Below are 18,996 nucleotides of genomic sequence, written 5' to 3' on the forward strand. Positions count from 1 at the left end.
CAAAGAAACCTTAGCTGATGCTCGATTTATGGAATCTCGACAGAATTAGAGACTGAATGACAGGAAGAATTCACCTCTTTCCAAATCTTTAGGAATGAGACGTGCATTAAATGAAACAATTCCTCTTTTGGAGACTTAATTTAGCAGGAAAAGGGTGATTGAGCTTTCACATTTTCATTCAGTAAGGCCATGTTTTGCACTCTGATTGACCTCTGGAGTCACCTGTGGGAGCTGTTTGACACATTGTTGCCCATTGAGCCACTTCACTGGAGTGGTGCTGAAGCTCTTTAGGAATATACATATATAATTATAGATAAACATAACCATATAGAGGTCAAAAACTGGATTTTCAAAAAAAGTCTATAGGAGGACTTTTTTCAGAATGTTTTGAATCAATTGTAAGCCACATTTTCATAAGCAAAGTAGAAGCACTTGCAGGTTCAGATATCTTAATGCTGACCATTCAAATGACACAGAACTCCAAAGGCTCTATCTGGCGCTATCAGGTGAGCGAACATGCATGTGGCATACAGAGCCTCAAGTTCTCCTGGAGAGCCCTATTCTTTCTCCCCAGTTCACACTTGTACTGTCCTATTAATAAAGAAAAAATTGCTCAAAATTATTTTCAAAAAGACTGGATTTAATATTGTGGTAAATCCTTGAAAAAATTTCTTTACATCGGGCACAAACGTGCACTTGAACAAACTCATAAGAATTTTCTGGCCAAAGGTCAAGGACGCTGGGACTGAAACATATTTTTGGTTTTAACTGAAGCATTCATACACATTATGAAAACATATGCTTGGGAACTTTTAATAAATTCACAACATAAATCATTAATCCGGACAGACGTGAATGTAAGCTGCAATTTGTCGGATTTACGGAGGCGTACGACCTTGAGGCAGACATTTTAGTTTTCTTAGCTGAGATCCAGCTTGTAAGATTAGGAGATACAACCCTGTAGCTCAGAAATGTTGCAAAGCCGCCCTTGAAATACACCAGGGTAAACTTGGTTTTTGCTTTCAAACGGAAGTCAAGTCTTTCGTATGACAGGTGTCAGAAAAACCCTGTGTTCAGTGCGGGAACTAAACATAATTTGCTCCACAGGGGATTCTAAAATTCAGTTCCAGGTGTTTTACAGAAGAAGTAGGTTGTAATGCAGATTGTGATTGGTGGTTGTGGGTTGTACCAGCCTAAGCAGTATCCTGTATGTGATGTTCAAGGTAGTCTGACTCACTGGATATGGATTGTGGGTATAAGCCTGCCGACCACTGGGTGTCTTTTTTAGATATCATTCTCCTCCACTTCCACTTCTGGCTTGTTGCTGTTTTCAAATTTCCTTTGCTGTGACAAACAACAACCCTACACTATTTTTGCAGGCACACTGACGCTGTGTCTTGGGCTTAGCCCTGGCTACGGCGATTGTGATTGGTTGAAGAGATGCAAACAAGCCTGTGTTTTTTTTTCACCTAGAACAGAAGGTTAATGGGTGTAACCAGACCAATCATTCCCCAGCACTGAGGAGATAGGACTGTGTAAGACATGTACAGACTAACATGCAAGACTATGTTCAAGGTAAGCCTGAAAGGAAATTTGTTAGATGATGCACAAACTGCTGTCACCTTGAATACATCTGAAACTAGGGCTGACTCAAATACATTGAAGCTTTGACCAATGCTATGGTAATCAATGTCCAAATAAGGATTCAAAATCTCTTTTTTTTTTTTATTTGCATTTTCAGGTGCATTAGAAAAAAAATATCCCAATAACTAAGACATTGAAATCCTACATAATTTATGATATATTAATGCTCATTATTTATTCTCAGTCAAGGACATTTAATCTTTGTGTTAGTTTTGTGCATGATGGGCCAATGTTAGCTGAGTTTGGCACCTAGTGTCCCTCAAAGGATAAGCAATATACCTAATGGTTGGAGGGACGGAATAATGGATGGATGGATGGATATATGAAGATGATCACTGGAGCAGTAGTCTTGTGATATTGTACTTCCAATTTCAACAATGCTAGCAAGACATTGAAAAAGTCCAGTATTTGTAATAACTTTCAAATTTGTGAAGATGACGCCAAATGAGTTGTGCCATATACAACACAGATCTAGAAGTAAGGAAAGAGGATTGTTTCAAAGTTTTGTAGCATTATTAAACAGTCCTGGGTTACAGATCAAGTTGTTGCTGAATGGAAGCACATCTGTAAATCTGTTGCCGTATCACCCACAGTATAATGTCGCTAATGCAGAGGTTTATTTCCGCTTGACTGTGTAGACCTAAATAAGTTAAAGCAAGTGCAAGCATACTTGTTTGTGTTCATCTCTCCTTTGTAACATTACCTTCTCACCTGCATACCTAGCAGCTTATTCCCCCCAGAAGGGCCATCTTATGTTAAATAAGAAAAAGCTGCCTTGCATTGACCTGCTTTTAGAAGCCCAGGCTCACCTCAACAGGAGAACTGATGGGTTAATCTGCATATTCTTTTGATCTCACACTGGGTCTCTAGGAGCAGCTATCATTAAGGAAGTTTGCATGACGTTCTCTCTACCCTTATCTTGGCTGAAGCTCTACCACGTGCCCCTTGCTCGGCTAATGCCTTTCACTTCATCGCAGCCCTTTCAAATCCTGCTACCTTTCTACCGCCCTTCGATTCAAAGCCGCCCTCAGTTGGGTAGAAAGCCAAAAACACTCTTGTCTGTCCTTCACTGCTAAGCTGATGTGTTTGTGTCTGTGTTGTGTTGCCCTTGGGGTGGGTTTCCTCCACCCCCACCCCTACCCCCTCCGTATCATTTCTTCTCCTCCCCACCTTGCTGTTTATCTGTCTCTGGGCTCATCACGTCCCTGAACCTGCTCTAATTAGCATCCCACACAACACTTTATTTACTCAGGTACCGACAGAAGGGGAGGGAGGTGGGAATGAAAGAGAGAGTCGGGGAAAAAGGGAGAAAGAGACAGAGAAAGCCGGGGAATAGGAGGAGAGGGGGAAATGATTGAGAGAATCAAAGAACTATGAGACTCTCTCATAGCAGATGCAGAGGTAATGATAGTTAGACAGACATGATGCAGAAAGTTGAGAAAGTGAGAGACGGAGAGCTTTCCCGCCTCTCTACACCTCTTCTCTGCCTTTTCCAGCGTTTCATCTGAGATGAAGAGTGCCTAAAATTAGCAAACTGGCAGCTTCCTCCCTTCCTTCCTTCCAGGGCCCCTATTAGAGTTCTCCCAATGCGTTGAGTGATCATTATGGTGGGACCAGGAATGCAGGTGCTTTCTTAGTGTCCCAGTTGAGGTTGCACTGGAATCACTTGAACTCGATGGGACCAATAGCCCAAATCTGTGTGAGCGTTCCAAACAGGTTTTTTAACTTAGGAGTGGGTCTATCACTCTAATGTATTACAACAGTCACTGCATGTACATCAGTAGGGATGGAGGAGACAATAAATACATGACAGACAAATAGAGAGGATGGGAGAATGGAGCTTGATATAAATTTAAATGGCTTATTTACCTCTCCTGTTAATTCAGGTTGGAACATCTTTATTCAGAGATTACCTGATTAAATAAAGGTTATAGAGCACATATATTTCTTTTACAGTTGCTTAACCTTTTGTTCTCTGGTCCTGCTACCTGATGTGGCTGTGTCTTTAATCTTGCATCATTGTCCTACTTTCCGAGTCCTACCTCACATGTCAAGCATCTGTGGGCAAACATCTGAGATTTATGCTTCAAACAAACTATCCTACAAAGCGTTGTCTGTCCACATCTGAAGGCAAAGGTTTGTCCTTGTTTCCGAAAAGATACCACCACAACCCCCCTCCCCCCTTGCTTATGTAATTGCGACTTGCCACACACCAAGTGTGTGCCTCAAGAGAATTGAAATGTTTATCTTCAGTCGGACCAAGCTGCCTCTTATTGTTTCATCTCTTAGAATGCTGTTTTGTCAGGTCTAACTCATGCTCAGTTGTATATAATTATTTTGCAGAAATTATTTGTCTTCTAAAAAAAAGTTGAGGCATTCCTATGTGATGAGGGATGAGACACCAACCATAAACCATATTACTGGTTTCAAACTAGACAGTTACAAGAAGTGATGGTGTTGTTGCATTTTTTTTCACTTGGGTGGAGGCAGAAAAACAATTGCATGAAAGAGTTTGGCCAACGATGTGCAAATTCCATAATTATTGATTTTCTTGAGTAAATATACACTGGAAAAAATAGCTTTTTCCAAGAACATGTTTTCTCTAAATGAATCCAAGAAAAGCACACAAAAGCAGAAGTAAAACCTAGTTAGTTACACTAAGTATTTCTGATTAAACTCAATGTTGGTATTGACAGTGTACCCCCTGTAGCAAACAGACTTGAAAAATAGCTTTTTGATTTCTTTGAGGTGACAACACTTACTTAAAGGTATTAAACCAATGTGACCCAGTTGACAGGGATAAATTGTTTGTTTCCTGGTCCGTCCCACATCCTCAGTCATTATTTTAAGCATTTTTATCAACTTCCGCTTTGGCCCAAAGACACAACTTTGTATGTCCGGCATTTTGTGTCATACATCCACCTGTATCTTTGTTTTTGTGTCTCTTATCTGCTTTTGTAGTATATTGCCAACATGTCATAATTTCCTGCTTTGTTCCTGTTGGTCACTCAGAAAAAACTGATTGCAACAACTTCCTTACATCAGTGACACCGCACATTTTTTAAGCCAAATATCTGCCTGGACATTTTCACATTCAGCAGCATGGCATTTTAAATCTGCCAGGAGCTGTTGCACTGAATGATGGCCTACGGCTTTTCACAACCAAAGATCTTACTTTGCCAAATGCAAGAACTCAATCTTAACTAAATGGGTAAAAACCTGCTTAATAATTGAATGACTGGAATTTTAGCACTATTTGGATTTTCTTTCACTACTTCAAATGTGTACTTATAGGTTCCCAAACATACCTCCTGTCACATCCTTCTGCTGACTTTTGACGGCCATCATCTCTCTCCTCTTTTTCTCCTCCAACCCCCTTCCATTTCCCCCCCCCCCACTCTTTAGTGCTGTTTGACCTATTCAGAAGGGTCCAAATGTCACAGCAGAGGAAAAGGTCAGGTAAAGGTTTAGTGTTGAGCAAAGTCTGGTTGGCTAACACAGTGCTGGCTGCCTGAGGGGGGAGCGCACGTTAACACTTGAGACCTTGAACACACACCTCTACACACTCACACACACCGCTGTCGCCTCTGCTTCACGTCGACGTCACTCAGCTGCGAGCCAACAGCCATGTCATCTGTTTGCATGTGTCTCTCCGTGTGCACGCTCATATGCTCATTTGGTTTATCTATGAGAACGGATGATTGAAGGCGTTACAACTTCCCAGGGATGACGCATGGCCTTGTTGGACATCAGGTCAGAGGTCATTGGTTGTCAGGGGTTTACAGCATCCTGCCTTCAAAGGCATTCGTTTTTTTTACTGAGTGTCCAGATTCTCACCAGTGACCACTCTTTGAAATCCTTAAGCCAGTGAATGTTGTCTGCTTGATTAGAAAATATTTATTTCTAGAAAAAAGTGTAAGTACAAATGAACTTGATTGGATCGTTTATTTGATTATTTGTAAGACGCAAGTCAATGAAGTCAAACATCCAGAGTCTCATTTCACCTTATTCTATGAGAGGAATGGCAGGTTAGTTGTGGGATTTCTATATCGATGAATCTACATCCACATGCAGGGCAGAGCAGCAGGATCCTAATTGGAATGGATTTCTTCCCTGCATTGATTCTGCTCAGGTGACAGTGGATGACATACGTTTGTATGTGCGTCTGTGCGCATGCCATGAATACCATATGTTGCCATAATGGTCTCTCTGGCATCACCTTTCACTGTTTGTTGTTTGGTGACTAACAGGCCGCCCATCACCGTGTGTTTGTATGTGTGTTATTCAGCAGAGCTCTGGGACAAAACAAGGACCTCTGCAAACACTGATTTCATTTTCCCCATGATCGCCCTCGCTTCAGACCCCATCTCCTCGGAGCGTGCACACACTCATACACGCACACAGCCATACACCTTAGGCTGAAGAGCAAAGATGAGCAGTTAGCATGCATGCAGGAAGAAGCAATCGCCCACAGATAACTCTTAAGTTCACTCAGGAGGAAAGAAAATAGTATGATCTCATTTCCTCTTGGACTGCAGGATCCATGAGATGCTGCTTTTGTTTTATTTGTAATTTTTTTTATCACCTTTCTCACTCTGTCACATTCATTAATCCCACATGCTGTGTATGTGTGTTTGTGTGTCTGAGAGAAAGAAGGAGAGAGGGAGGAGATAGGTGAAAGATGGCCGCTGGACATGGCTTCTCACAGCCTGCTGGCCCCGACCCCCTGTGAATTGCCCTCTTATCTAGCCCAGATCCTGGCCTTTCATCTGGGCTAAAACCTGGGGGAGCTTGGCCTCTGCTGGGTTTTTAGCCCTCCCTCCCACATATATATGTACACACAGAGAGACACACACTTCATTCCAGACCCCCTCTATCTCTAGGCTCTTTCTTTGAGTCCCACAAGGGAGAAACCAAACCTCACACCACTCTGCTCGGCTTTTTTCAAAACACTTTACACTAGATTTTCTTTATCATCACAACAGAAAATAATATACCTTTTCTTTTCTTATTGTCCACTGTAAACAAATGCTGTCCAGATGCTGACATTTTCAAGTGAAAACATTTTTAGTAGTGTTTTTTTCTTCTTCTTCTATCAAGCAACACACTTAATACAATGTTGGAGCAAAATGTTGGACTCTGCACTTCCAATGTTAGTTGGCAAAAAGCGAGAAAAAGTGGAATCAGAAAATGCATCAGGGATGCTACCAAACACACCACGCTCTGTGCTTTTGACATTTAACAGAGCAACGCATTCACCCTTCACAACACTGCATTACTGGCGAACAATAGGCAGGTTGTTTTGGCAGGTCAGCCCTATGATCTTGGCTGGACCACCTCTTCATGTGACCCAGGTCCTGGTTTTGGGGCGTAAGCTGAAGTTTTTGTGTGTGTGAGTGAGTGTGTGTGTGTGTGTGTGTGTGTGTACATAGCTTTGTGCAGTTCATTTCATACCATTCCATTCCAGGTGGATGCCTGGCCCGTCGCCACACTGCCCTCCTGCTCAACCCTGACCCGTTTCCAGCGTAAACAGCAGTTCCTCACCTCTCACCCCTCTGGCTTTACCTGATAATCTGTCTCTGTGGATCACCCCCAACCTTTTTTTCTACTTTTTCTCCCTCAGCCTCTCCAATTCGCTCTAGAAACCAGGTTTTAGCATCACCCCAGTCCTGACCTCTGACCCCATTCAGATTAGAGTGGCTGGCGTTTCAAATCCAGCGGCAGATTGAGTAGCATCTGTGACCTCCCCTTACATTTCTCCCCTAGCCCACTGTGTTATTCCAACTCTGAACTGAGACAAGGTCAGTCAGATCCCTCTAACATCAAAAGTAAGACATGGGTTTTCAGTAGAAAGCGTTTTGATATCAATGAATCAGCAGCGCATCTTCTCAGCCATGTAGGCATATTAGTGAAGGCAAACCACCAGGGTCAACACTTAAGAGCTGTTAATCCTGCCAAACTCAGCAATTAGGTGAGAAGAGATGATCAGAGGTGTTTTTTTTAATTGTTCTATTTATAACTATGTACCTTAAGGATGGCTGTTGAATTTCGTTGCACACTGCAATGACAATAAAAGTATTCTATTATATGTCTTTATCAGGAAAAGTCTCTCGAAAAAAGTATCTACTGTGGCTTTCAGTAAACATTAAATAAGTGGACCTTGTGTTGAATTATTTTTATTTTCTTCAAACCACCATTTCGTATATGTTTAAAAAAGGAAATTTAATCAGCTACGTCCGGTGAAATCCAGGTACCAGCTATACCTGACATTTTTCCAATCAAGTTTCTTCCTTTGCTTGAATACAATAAGAATCGCCATAGGATAAACGAGAATGATGCTGACAGGGCAAGCTGCCCGTCACTGGTACATCAACAAGTAAACAAACCCTTCCCAACTCATCCTTTTCCCTTGTCCTCCCACTTTTCTTTTCCTGCTCCCATGTTGCTTTACTTGGGAAAGAGGTTGTTCTTAGCATGCTTATTATGCAGAAGGGGGCATTCACTTAGAAGAGCATCCCATAAAGCAAAGTATAAAAAAGTGGACACACAAATGGTAATAATGTAAATTGAAGCTGTAAGGAGAATAGAAAAGGGTAGCCTATAGAGCTTTTTCAAATATTAATATTGTCTGGCCTACACTGGAAGAGGAGACATTGTCATATCCGCATTCTGTTGATGTACTTGACGTTATGTCAACATCACTGACACTCACCTGTTGTATCAGTGTACTTCCTGTAGTTGAGTTCAAAGAGTGTGAGTGTGTTAAATCTGTTGCTTAAGTACCTCTAGAGATCTGTGCTGGTCTGTTGTACCAAAATACCAGATGTTCTAGGATCAGTTAATAACTTTCAAATTGTTTCCCCATCCCATGAAATAATTTTCTGTACTACAGTTTTTTATGTCATAATGTCTGAAAAGGTTTGCATGCTTCACATAAAGGCGTTCGAGGACTATTCTGGACTGTTCTGTCATATCTTTTCTTACCCAAGTCACATGGTTGGTCCACCGCTTTGTTCTGAAATATATCAGAGACTTATGAATGGATTCCCTTGAAAATGCTATCAATCCCCTGACTTTTCCTCCAGTGCCACCACTAGATAGAATTTTCATTTATCCAGCGAAATATCTCAACAAAACGGTTTGACTGATACATGGTCCAAAGACACAAAGTCTTTATGTCGGAGGTGAGTAGGGTAACCAGAGGTAAAGACGTTTTTAAACACAGGGACAAAATAGCGACATCAGAGAACAGGTTTAAATATTGGATCACTTTGCTTAATAAATGTGCTTATTAATAAGAAAAAGTGTTGAGATCGTTGGTATTTTATATGCGTTTCTTTTTTTGTCTCCCGCTGTTGTTGAATGACAAAGAATTCCTTGTCGTTTTAATACCAATATCAAATGGATAGAAATTCCTTAAATGTTAGATGTGTCTAAGTAATACACTTCAAACAGTACTCCGCCAGTACGACTACTACCTCTCCTGGTGGAATGAGACAAACACATTGTAAAGCTAAAACTTGTATTTGTGTGGTGCGAAGTGGTGTCAGGTAACGTCTGCAGAATCATGTGTGACAAATGGATTACAGGCCTACTAGCTGCTTCTCCAGCTGTTGATACACACCTTTCTGTTCCCCTTAATGTCACACTATTACTTTCAAATGGTAGAATTCATCTCCATGGGTTGCTCTACCCCATTCTCCCACTTTCTACAGCCATATAAAATGCCCATAGGAACATACATCCCACAGTTTTATTCCACTATGTTTCGAGCCAAAGTCACAGTCAAACTGGAATCAGCTATCCACACAGAGGAGGAATATCTCCAGTTTTATGGAGTCGTAATGTGGTAGGGGTACAGTATAAATAATCTCTCCCCACAGAAACACTTCCAGCTGTTAAACAATATGCCCTTTGCAGTTTTTCTTTTCATTCTTTTTCAGTGTATAAAGCTTCTTGCACAGACTGCTTTGAAAATGAATACATGTTTTTTTGTAATGAAAAATTATGTTTTTGAATATTTGCCTTTTGTGACACCTCCAGATTGTTTGACTCTATGCTGATTAATATTAGAGGGGAGTTGGAACTCTGCCTGTATCAAACCATGCTTTTGAAACTCTGGTCATAATGTGAAATTCAAAGCGCTGAATGTGTTTACAATTAGACCATTTAAAGCATTCCAGTGTAATCTCTCCCTCCTTTTGATATCAAGATACGGTATTGATATAACTAAAGGGAATTTTGCCTTTGTTTTTAAAGCCATACCTGTGGCTTTTGATTGATCGATGGAAACTGCTCGGTAGATTGAGGTAATAAAGACTTGCTTAAAACCTCACTCTGAGGTTATAGTTTCTCTGTAGAGTTCAGCCGTATTTTGTATCAACACAGGGAGTATGGTGAGACTCAGTGTGGAAAGCCTTATCCCCTCTGGGTAACCATGAAGTATTATTTGTGAACAAGGGATGATCCAGGGCTTTTTGGGGGGGCATCATCATTGCCCATCGGCCAGACTGCAATGCTGGTCAGTGGAGGGGGAGATGATAAGGGACCCCCTCTTCATCTGGTAAAGATTCTGCCGTTGGGCAGCTTTCATGCTCCACTGGCTGATCCTTGCAGGAAGTGAGGGGAGGTACAAGAAGCCCCCCACAGAGTCACAGCATGTACCATGGCTGCATGCTGAGCCTAAATCAAAGGGGGCAGTCTGCCCATAGCCTGGGGGAGAGGGAGCTTCTGCTCAATGTGACCAGAGACATTGGTATTAGGACAGCTTGTCACACTTGTGCAGATGCCTGTATTTTTGACAGCGCGGTTGCTTCTCTCCAGCTTAGGTTGCACATAAATGACACTGAAAAATACCTTTCTTTCGCCGTGAGGTCACATTTTTTGTAATGACCTTGGTAGCTTAGATTAAAACAGGAAGTCATGTTGCTATCTCTGTTTGTCCTATAAGGTTTCTTTGATCAAATGGATCCAAGAGGTCAATTATGCACGCCTTTGCATTGTTGGACTTTCTGTTCAAGTGGACACACAGTTTTAGGTTTTGAGGTAGAAGGGTTATTTATGTCTTGAAGGGTAAGCTATGTCTTGAAGGGTTAGCTAGTCTCAGTGTTATTCCTTATACTTCTGTTTTTTGTCTTTGTGTTTTAGTTGGTAGCAAGTGAGACCAGACCTTCAGATGAAGAGCCTTCAGTTCCGGAGCATTGCCCCTAAGGCTCCGGCCGTGGTGCCCTCCCCCTCCCCTGCGGTCCTGTCCTGCCAGCCTCCCTCTGCCCTCCCCGAAGCTACCACCGGCTCCAGCCCTAAGTCCATAATTGTACCCACCCAAAACTATGCACTGATGCAAATAGCAGGTCAGGATGGCACATTCTCCCTGGTGGCACTGCCCCCTTCTGTCTCCTCTCAGACACCACAGCAACAACAGCAACAAACCCAATCAGTTCAAAAGAACCTCAAACTGCCCATTCCCAGGTACCAGCCAGTGAGGAGCAAGGGGACCACAGATAAGATAAAATCACCACCGACAGCTGCTAAAATGAAAACGGCCGCCATGGCTACTGTTACATTGCAGACTAAGGTGGCGGTGGGTGGGGTATCATCAGTTATGAATATAAAACAGGAGTCCAAGCACACAAAGGAAACCCTAGTGCCCAAAGAGGAACCTTCAGAGCAGGTCATTCTGATTGACCCAAGCTCCTCTGATATCTCCGTCACAGCACTGCTCCCAGATAATGCTGTCCTGTATCCCAGCTCTCAATTGGAGCGAGCACCAGATGGTCCTGAACGACCTGCGACAACTGGTCTTATTCAGAACCTTCAGTATCCTCCTATTGCTGTCAAAAGCTCCCTGGGCAAATCCTTAGAGGAAAGTAAGACCACATTGAGGCTGTGCCAATCTAAACCCACTGCACCCCAGCCCCAGAGCAGCATCACTGTTCTGTCTCCAGCCATCTTCAGCAAAGCAGTCCAGATTATCCCGTCTCCACCTAAGGGTAAACTTCCTATTCTGCCATACGCTAAAATGAAAGGTGCCCTCATCCCAGCTGCCAAGCTCAGCAATTTGTCCCCTGAAAAGAAGGGTTTCTCTTTACAGACAGGGCACACCAGCCCCATAGATCCTACACCCAAGACCCTAGAGCCAGCTGAAGCCTTGAGTCACAACCAAGGGTCAGACTGTGCTCTACAGACCCAGGCAAAAAACTCTTTCATCCCTGTGTTGGGGATCCTCCAGAAACCACCTGGCAAGAAGCGAGGGAGGAAGAGAAAGACAATTGAAGACATCTTGGCATTTGAGGCCCGAAAGAAAAGGTCCTTGTCGTTCTTCCGTAGAAGGGTCCCAGAGAAACCTCCAGCAGGTGTTCAAGGCTCCAAACAAAAAGAGGTCGATATTTCAAAGAAGTACCGGAGCATCCGACCCAAGCCACTGTTGGTTATGGAAACAGTTCCCCAGCTTGTTAGTTTGCCTGCAATTGCCTCAGATGGCCAGGAACAGGAGCTAATACTTGGTCACCAGTTTCCCACCACTACCACAACCAAGGCCCTTGACTATCCTCCCCAACCAGCCCCAGTAGCCCTCCATCTAAGAGCTGCTTCCCATGCTAGAGTGTTCATAGGCAGCCGACCACTCCACCGTTGTCCTACTTGCAGCCGCTGTTTCCAGTTCAAGCACCACCTCCAGAGCCACATCAACAGTCACACCAACAGTCGACCCTATGTCTGTCCAGTATGTCGCAAAGCCTACGCTCACTCTGGCAGCTTGAGTACTCATATGAAGCTTCATCACACTGAGGTGCGTCCTCGTCGGTCTCTGAGTTGTGAATTCTGCGAGAAGGCCTTTGGATATGTGGGGGTGTACTTCAGTCATCTCAAAGAGGTCCACAAGGTGGTACTGACTGTGGAGCCATCCATCAGCCACCATGAAGATGACGTGTCTGTTGAGGGGTAAGATTATTATCTGTTGCATTCTACCAAGTTTTTTTTCTAACGTTCCGTAGATTAAACAGGTAGACAAACTGATGGCTTGCCCAGCATGGCAACATTTAACAGTGATAACAAAGTGATCAGAAATTACCATTAGCCACTTCTTTTTCTCACCAGGGCTCACTCCCCAGTTCGATCTGATGGGCAGGACCGTGAAGATCCTGTTGAGTTGCAGATCAAATGTGGTCGCTGTCAGGCGATCACTCCTACCTTTGCTGACATGAAGATGCACTTGCTTTATGTGCACAGAGAAGAGGTCAAGGTCCGACTCAATGATGGCCAATCTGTGCGGGGTTGCCGTGAGGCTGAGAATGAACTGGTAAAGCATGCTGCCCACTACTGGCGGCAGCTCAACGAGAAACGCAACCTGGTTAAGTGCGGCAGCTGTGACGAAGAGTTTATCTCTTTCTCCAAACTTAAGAGGCACATCATGTCCCACCACCGTGAAAGAGAGGGCGATGATAGTGGGGGTATCTCATCACCAGACAGAGGTGGAGGACTTGGTGTCCTTGCAGCAGGTGCAGCCTTCAACTGTGTGCTTTGCAGCAAAGTGTTGGACAGTAAAGATGAGGTGATGGAGCACTGGAGGAGTTGCCACCACTGTGAGCAACCTAGCCTGCTTTGGGGTGCCCTGAGCTCCTACTCTGGCCAGGGAGAATGTGAGGCGGATGGGGATTTGAACACTCCTGCTCCAAGCCCACACTAGCCAGCCGAGCCCTGGGATGGGCATGGAGCCCTCCACCATGGCTCCTCCTCACACACACTCGGTCCTAACAATCAACAGCACAGGGATAGAGAGTCTCTCTTATGATTTTCAGCACCAGATTCATCTTTCACCAGCTGAGGCATCTGATTTAGTCCAAAGGAAGAAAAAAAAAATCAGGCCTGTGGTGAAAACTGATCTTGTGTTACATTTCATAAGAGATGTTCTCTTTAAGCCAGAGAATTCAATTTTATAAACAATATTCTTTTTCATGTTGTTTTTGATTGCACCGTTTTTGTTTGGAGATATGTATTTAATATCCTGTTCAAAATTAGATGATTATTTTTTTCTACTGCTTATTTAAAGGTTACTAAAAGGGTAATTTATAACCTAGCTGACACAGTAAAACTGTTCAATGTTCATTTCACCCAAACACTTCCTGAGGTTTTAGGCCATGCTTTAGATTTGGTTTCATGTGCTCAGTATTTCTCATATCTTTGCTGAGATTTCTGGCTCCAAACGAATGAAAAACTACATAGTTCCTACAAGTTCCAAAATAATATTTCTTTTGACATTTTATGTTTTTTTTTAAAGATGGTGATAGTAGAGAGGCGATAAGAAAATGAAGGAGACAGAGTTACGGCTAAGGTCCTTGGTTAGATTTAAACCAGAGATGCAATTCATGACCCCTAAACAAGTTATTTTCTTGGAGGAAATAAGCTGTTCTCTTGTCGTTTTAAATGCTGTGATTTCCACAAACCAGATTCCAATAGAATCCACTGTGTCGGAATATATGGCAGGAATCTACGAGATGGCATCTTTCTCCCTAACTGAAACTATCACACTGATGTGCAAGGTTGAATACCACTCTAGAAAAGTGTGGCAATACATGTATATCTTAATTGGATTGACTGATCCATTAAAATACTGAGACACGTAAATCTTATTATAAGGGCACACTGTCTACTGTCACTCTGACCGACAAGTTATCTATTAGCCTTGGATTATTACAGCGCAAAACAAATCAGTATCTGCACAATCCTGTGTGTAATATTCCTCCTGCAACAGAAAACCAACATTTTGAGTCAAGACTTGAAGTTTCACAGTCTGACGAAGAGCAGTATTAGGGTCCTCTGTCAACTCTGGCCCACGAAGGAACACTTTCCTAACCAGCACCCGAGAGACATCCTTGTGGCCTTCTGAAAAAAATAGTTCATATGTATTGTGGCTTATCATCAGTATGGTCCTCTGTAGGCCCAGTTTTATCTGTTTGATTTGTTGATTAATGCCTATATGTGTATTCTATGATATGCCAAGGGTCTATTCACACTAGTGATTGTAGAAGTGAAGCTTGTTAACCACTGACGGATTACTGTTAATTTAGTAAGTACGCAAAGGAAACCATCAAATTGCCTACCTGTCGTTGCCAGCTCATGTACGCACCTGTGGAACTGTGCGCACCCAGGCTCAATTATTATAGTTAATATAAACCGTTGTCAAGTCCAGAAAAATATGCTATTTTATATTATAGATAAAGTCAGATCTTTTAGTATATTTATGCTTGTGGTTGGTCCTTAAAGAACCGGCACTGAGACATTTGATTTCTTTGCTTCTTCTTATTCGGGGTTGCTTAATGTCTTGTTTCTCAGTTGGGAGGTAGGAAGTAGCTTGTGTGTGTTTATCTTTCGTATAAAGAAAAAAATATCACAGGGTCAAGTGAATGTACCTGAATGTTTTAAAAACCCTACCAAAAGTATATGCTATATAGACTTATTCTATAGATAGAATAAAAAGATATATTGAGAAAAAAACCATATATATATTTACATAGAGTAACTAGTGAATCAGCTGCTTTGTTCTGTCACAGTGGAGGAGGGAAGCAAGAGAGGAATATATATAATTGCCAAACCAGGCAACAAAAGCCATGCAGAGCTGTCCTTATGTGTCTGACACAAAGCGTGGGACTGTGAATGAAGGGCAAAGCACTGATGTGTACGTGTCGCACTGAGTGGGGAAACTCCAGTTTACTGTACTACTGTTCATTGAATACCATGGTAGAGTGTTCATCAGTGACCTGTCCTTTGTTTTCATGACCTCAACCCAAACCAGGAAGTGACAGAATTAAGGTTCAGACTCTTCTTTCCTCAGTTAGTTGAGAGACTTACATGACTGTCAGCACAAGTCCGAAAGTGAGAAAAAAAAAAATCCTACGTTTAGGTGATAAATGTTTTTGGCTCAATTGTTGACTGTGTCAAAAAAAGAAAAAGACTGAAAGTGTTTGTGTTTGTGAGTGTTTGTGTTCCTGAAGAACCTGATGTTTATCAGAATAAAGATATGCTTTGTTGAAGACAGTGTGATGGTTTCATTAGACCTTCTTTACTCTGATTCAAGAACACTTACCAGAGTTTTAATGTCAGATGTCAAATATTTAGAGGATTGATATCTCTGAGTGTGTGCTGTTTGGTGTGCTTGATGAATTTAAGTGAATTGTTTTGCCTTTTGAACTTATAAGATAAGATAATACTTTATTGATCCCACAGCAGGGAAATTCCCTCGGTACAGAAGCAGACAAGTCAGAATGTGGTAGACGCTCTACGAGTGCCAGGCTATATAAAGTGTGCTTTTATTAGACGCCTGAAATAAGGTCTGTGGTTAAGACAAGTTGAACATTCGACTCTGCGACAAAAAAATCCCACTCGTGAGTTGAGTATGAGTTTTATGGCATTCATTACAGTGAAAATGAAAATGGATCCTTTACCATAGTCTGCATTTATACCCTTGATGTGTTTAGTCACTGTCCCTCAAACTATAGCCAACTGTCTATCTTGCAGAAGTAGTATCCATCAGGAAAGCTAATTAGATGTTGGAAGCTTATTGTGAAGCTTAGTTGAAGTTGTGAGTGGTATAGCTCGTTTATAACTTAAAAAATGTTTTCCCTTCTGCTGATTATATTTATGGTTCAGAAATCACAAAAGTGATGTTATTTACTGTAGATTGTCTTCCTGAACAAATACTGGTCTCATAGTTTAATCTGCAATGTTCCAAAAGCAAATAGAGAAAAACCCACTGGTGTTTTGTCGAGGGAACCAGAGTAATGCAAACTACTGGATTGCCCTACAAAACGTCATCCCTGCACCACTCTGTTTGCACTGAATACAAAGCAAAGCTGCAGCTGACGGGAATGTCATTACTTATGCAGGTTTCTGGTCATAAACCTAAGTACTGGACAAATAAAAAAAATAAAAAGTAACCTCAATACAAAGATTGGATCATAAATCGAATAAATCAAAACTGCCATTTTCTCCTTAGCAATTAAGTATTTACAGCTGTAGTAAAAGCTGAAATATATAATGAAACCCCTCGCATATACACACAAAATACCCTGCAGGCATGAACACCTCATCTACTGGAGCAAAAGTCACAGATTGAGTGAAGGGGTGAGGCAGTTAAGGAGATATAATCAAAACAAATCTTTATCTTAATAGCAATTAAAAGGCAACAATACAGCAATACAATGAGCATTAAAATACTTCAATAAATTAAACTAAAATGAAGAGTAAGATTAAGAACAGTAAATTAAAGCAGGTAGACTTATAAAAAGAATTAGGAAAATGTTAGTCTATGAAGGTAGCTCCTCTAGCAGGCTGTTCCAGAGGTGAGCACCATAGATGCTAACAACTGTCACCCCAGATCACTGTACCGATCAGAGGAGATGAAGAGAATAGGATCTATTGATATTTCTCTGTGGAAAGGTGCATAATGTGTGCAGTGTAAGGGTCAGAGCAAAGTGGGTTAGCCACAGGGCTTTTAAGAGCCTACATATGCCTCACCTCTGTGCTCCTCCCCTCCCGACAGACCTTCCATCTGTCCACTAAAGCATCATAACATCCTCATCCCCACAGATACGGACGCATAAATGTTTGCTTTTGGTTTTTAATGCAGATTCCTTTTTCATTAGATAGACCACACCGGAGCCACAATGCAAAACACTGCTTAAAAATGCAGCAGGGTTGTAAAACACATGGGTTGAAGACAATTTCTTGGAGTCTGCTGAGGTTCGTAGAGAGGTTAGGTGGCCATATCTCTGAGAGGAGCTTTAAAACAATAGCTGTAACCCTACTGATGGCTTCATGTTTAATAAATGGAGATGGTATTAATAATGATCTGCTCTTTTTTCATCTCTGCCAGCTCATTTTCTTTTCTTCAACGGAATATGCAGTTAGAATCCACTCTCTTCAAATTCCAGATCACAGAAATAACAAATTCTCTTGTTTCTGTACTTAAAAACCTTCTTTAGGTATCTGTACTTTACCTATTAGACTTTTTACTTTTACATGCTACATTTTAAACAAATATCGGTACTTTCTACTCCTCACATTTTCAAACAAGGCTCATTTCTTTCTCATTTAATGGATTTAAGGGGAATTATCTGGTTTCTTTATATTTAGCATTAGTGAGCCCTTTTCTCTAACACAGATAAGACAATTCCTTGTTGTGTATCAGTGCATATCATACACAACATTGTTTTTTATTTTATTTGTGTAGCCCATATACAAATCACAATTTGTCTCATAGGGCTTAACAAGTTGTGACATCCTCTGCCCTTAACCCTCAGCAAGAGTAATGAAAAACTACCAAGATCCCTTTTTAACTGGGGAAACAGTGTAGGAGCCTCAGAGAGAGCCACATGTGAGGGAGTTGTGTGCAGAGCATTTTATAAACAGACTTTGGTCCAAACGAGGTTAGATGGTTTATCTGCAGTGAAGATTTCATAGTCTAAGTTTTTCCTAAAATGAAACTGTTCACTTGGGACATATATATAGACGTTTGAATGATTAATTAACTGTTGTTATTATTTTCATACTAGTCTATTTCAGAGGTCTGCAATTGACTCAATCTTTAGACCCAATTTCACAACTTTTCAAAATAAAAGCTCTGTAAATCAGCTCAATATAAAGTGTTGCAGTTCCACTTACAGAGAGAAAGACAGATAGAGAGACATTTGTAGAATTATTGAGTAGAATGTTTTTTTAATTAATTTGAATTTGATTAATTTGAAGTCACTTGAGTCAGTTTGCTTTTGACAGATACAGGCAGTAAAGATGTCCCTAAGAGGGGTGCTGTTTTTATTTTTATACGTTACATGTTCATTTCAGAGCCTGTACATTTATACTTTTGCTCTAGGAAAAAGGTTGAATCAGTACTTATATTTTTACTTGAGTCGTTATTAAGGCAGATATGAATGTGTTCTTTTATCTCCTCTGTAAAATTCTCAGACAACAGAGAGACATATAATAACAGTTTCTATGCCATCAGAACCAAAGTCTCTCTGACTAGGTTTGAAGGCCCAGCTCTGGCAGTCATTGTCACCCCAGTGTGGAATGCAGGTCCACAGCTCTAATAGATTTGGAGGCACATGACCCTGCATCAAAGGTCAAAGGACACATCTCGAGTGATTTCCGCTGTTAGTTAAACAAGCAACAGGCCCATCTCCCCGACACAAAACAAGATTAGCTAGATTTGCGTCAACTCCTCAACTTCTCCAAACGACTTTACAGGGGTTTTAAATGAGAGTGACTCAACTTCAGGTGGCTTTCAGCTCCGGCAGAACACAGAGCGAGCTGCGACATCAGTACATATCAGGACCAATCTAGCGTCACCATCGTACCACA

At 41.7% G+C, this 18,996-nt stretch overlaps 1 protein-coding gene across 3 annotated transcripts in view; it reads left to right on the forward strand.

Annotated features, from left to right (window-relative positions):
• The window catches only part of znf438 (zinc finger protein 438), a 44,456-nt gene extending 28,785 nt beyond the window's left edge, over positions 1–15,671 (forward strand). For 2 of the 3 annotated variants that reach the window (XM_053412987.1, XM_053412989.1), the window contains exons 3-4: positions 10,792–12,582; positions 12,739–15,671. In XM_053412987.1, the coding sequence (XP_053268962.1) occupies positions 10,820–12,582; positions 12,739–13,327 (2,352 nt within the window). In that variant the 5' untranslated portion in view covers positions 10,792–10,819 and the 3' untranslated portion in view covers positions 13,328–15,671. Of the gene's footprint in view, positions 1–1,473; positions 1,576–10,791; positions 12,583–12,738 lie in introns of all 3 variants that reach the window. The other variant, XM_053412988.1, reaches the window with a different exon arrangement.
• Positions 15,672–18,996: the final 3,325 nt, after the last annotated feature.

Source organism: Pleuronectes platessa, chromosome 20 (assembly GCF_947347685.1).
Source record: "Pleuronectes platessa chromosome 20, fPlePla1.1, whole genome shotgun sequence".
Lineage (NCBI taxonomy): Eukaryota > Metazoa > Chordata > Actinopteri > Pleuronectiformes > Pleuronectidae > Pleuronectes > Pleuronectes platessa.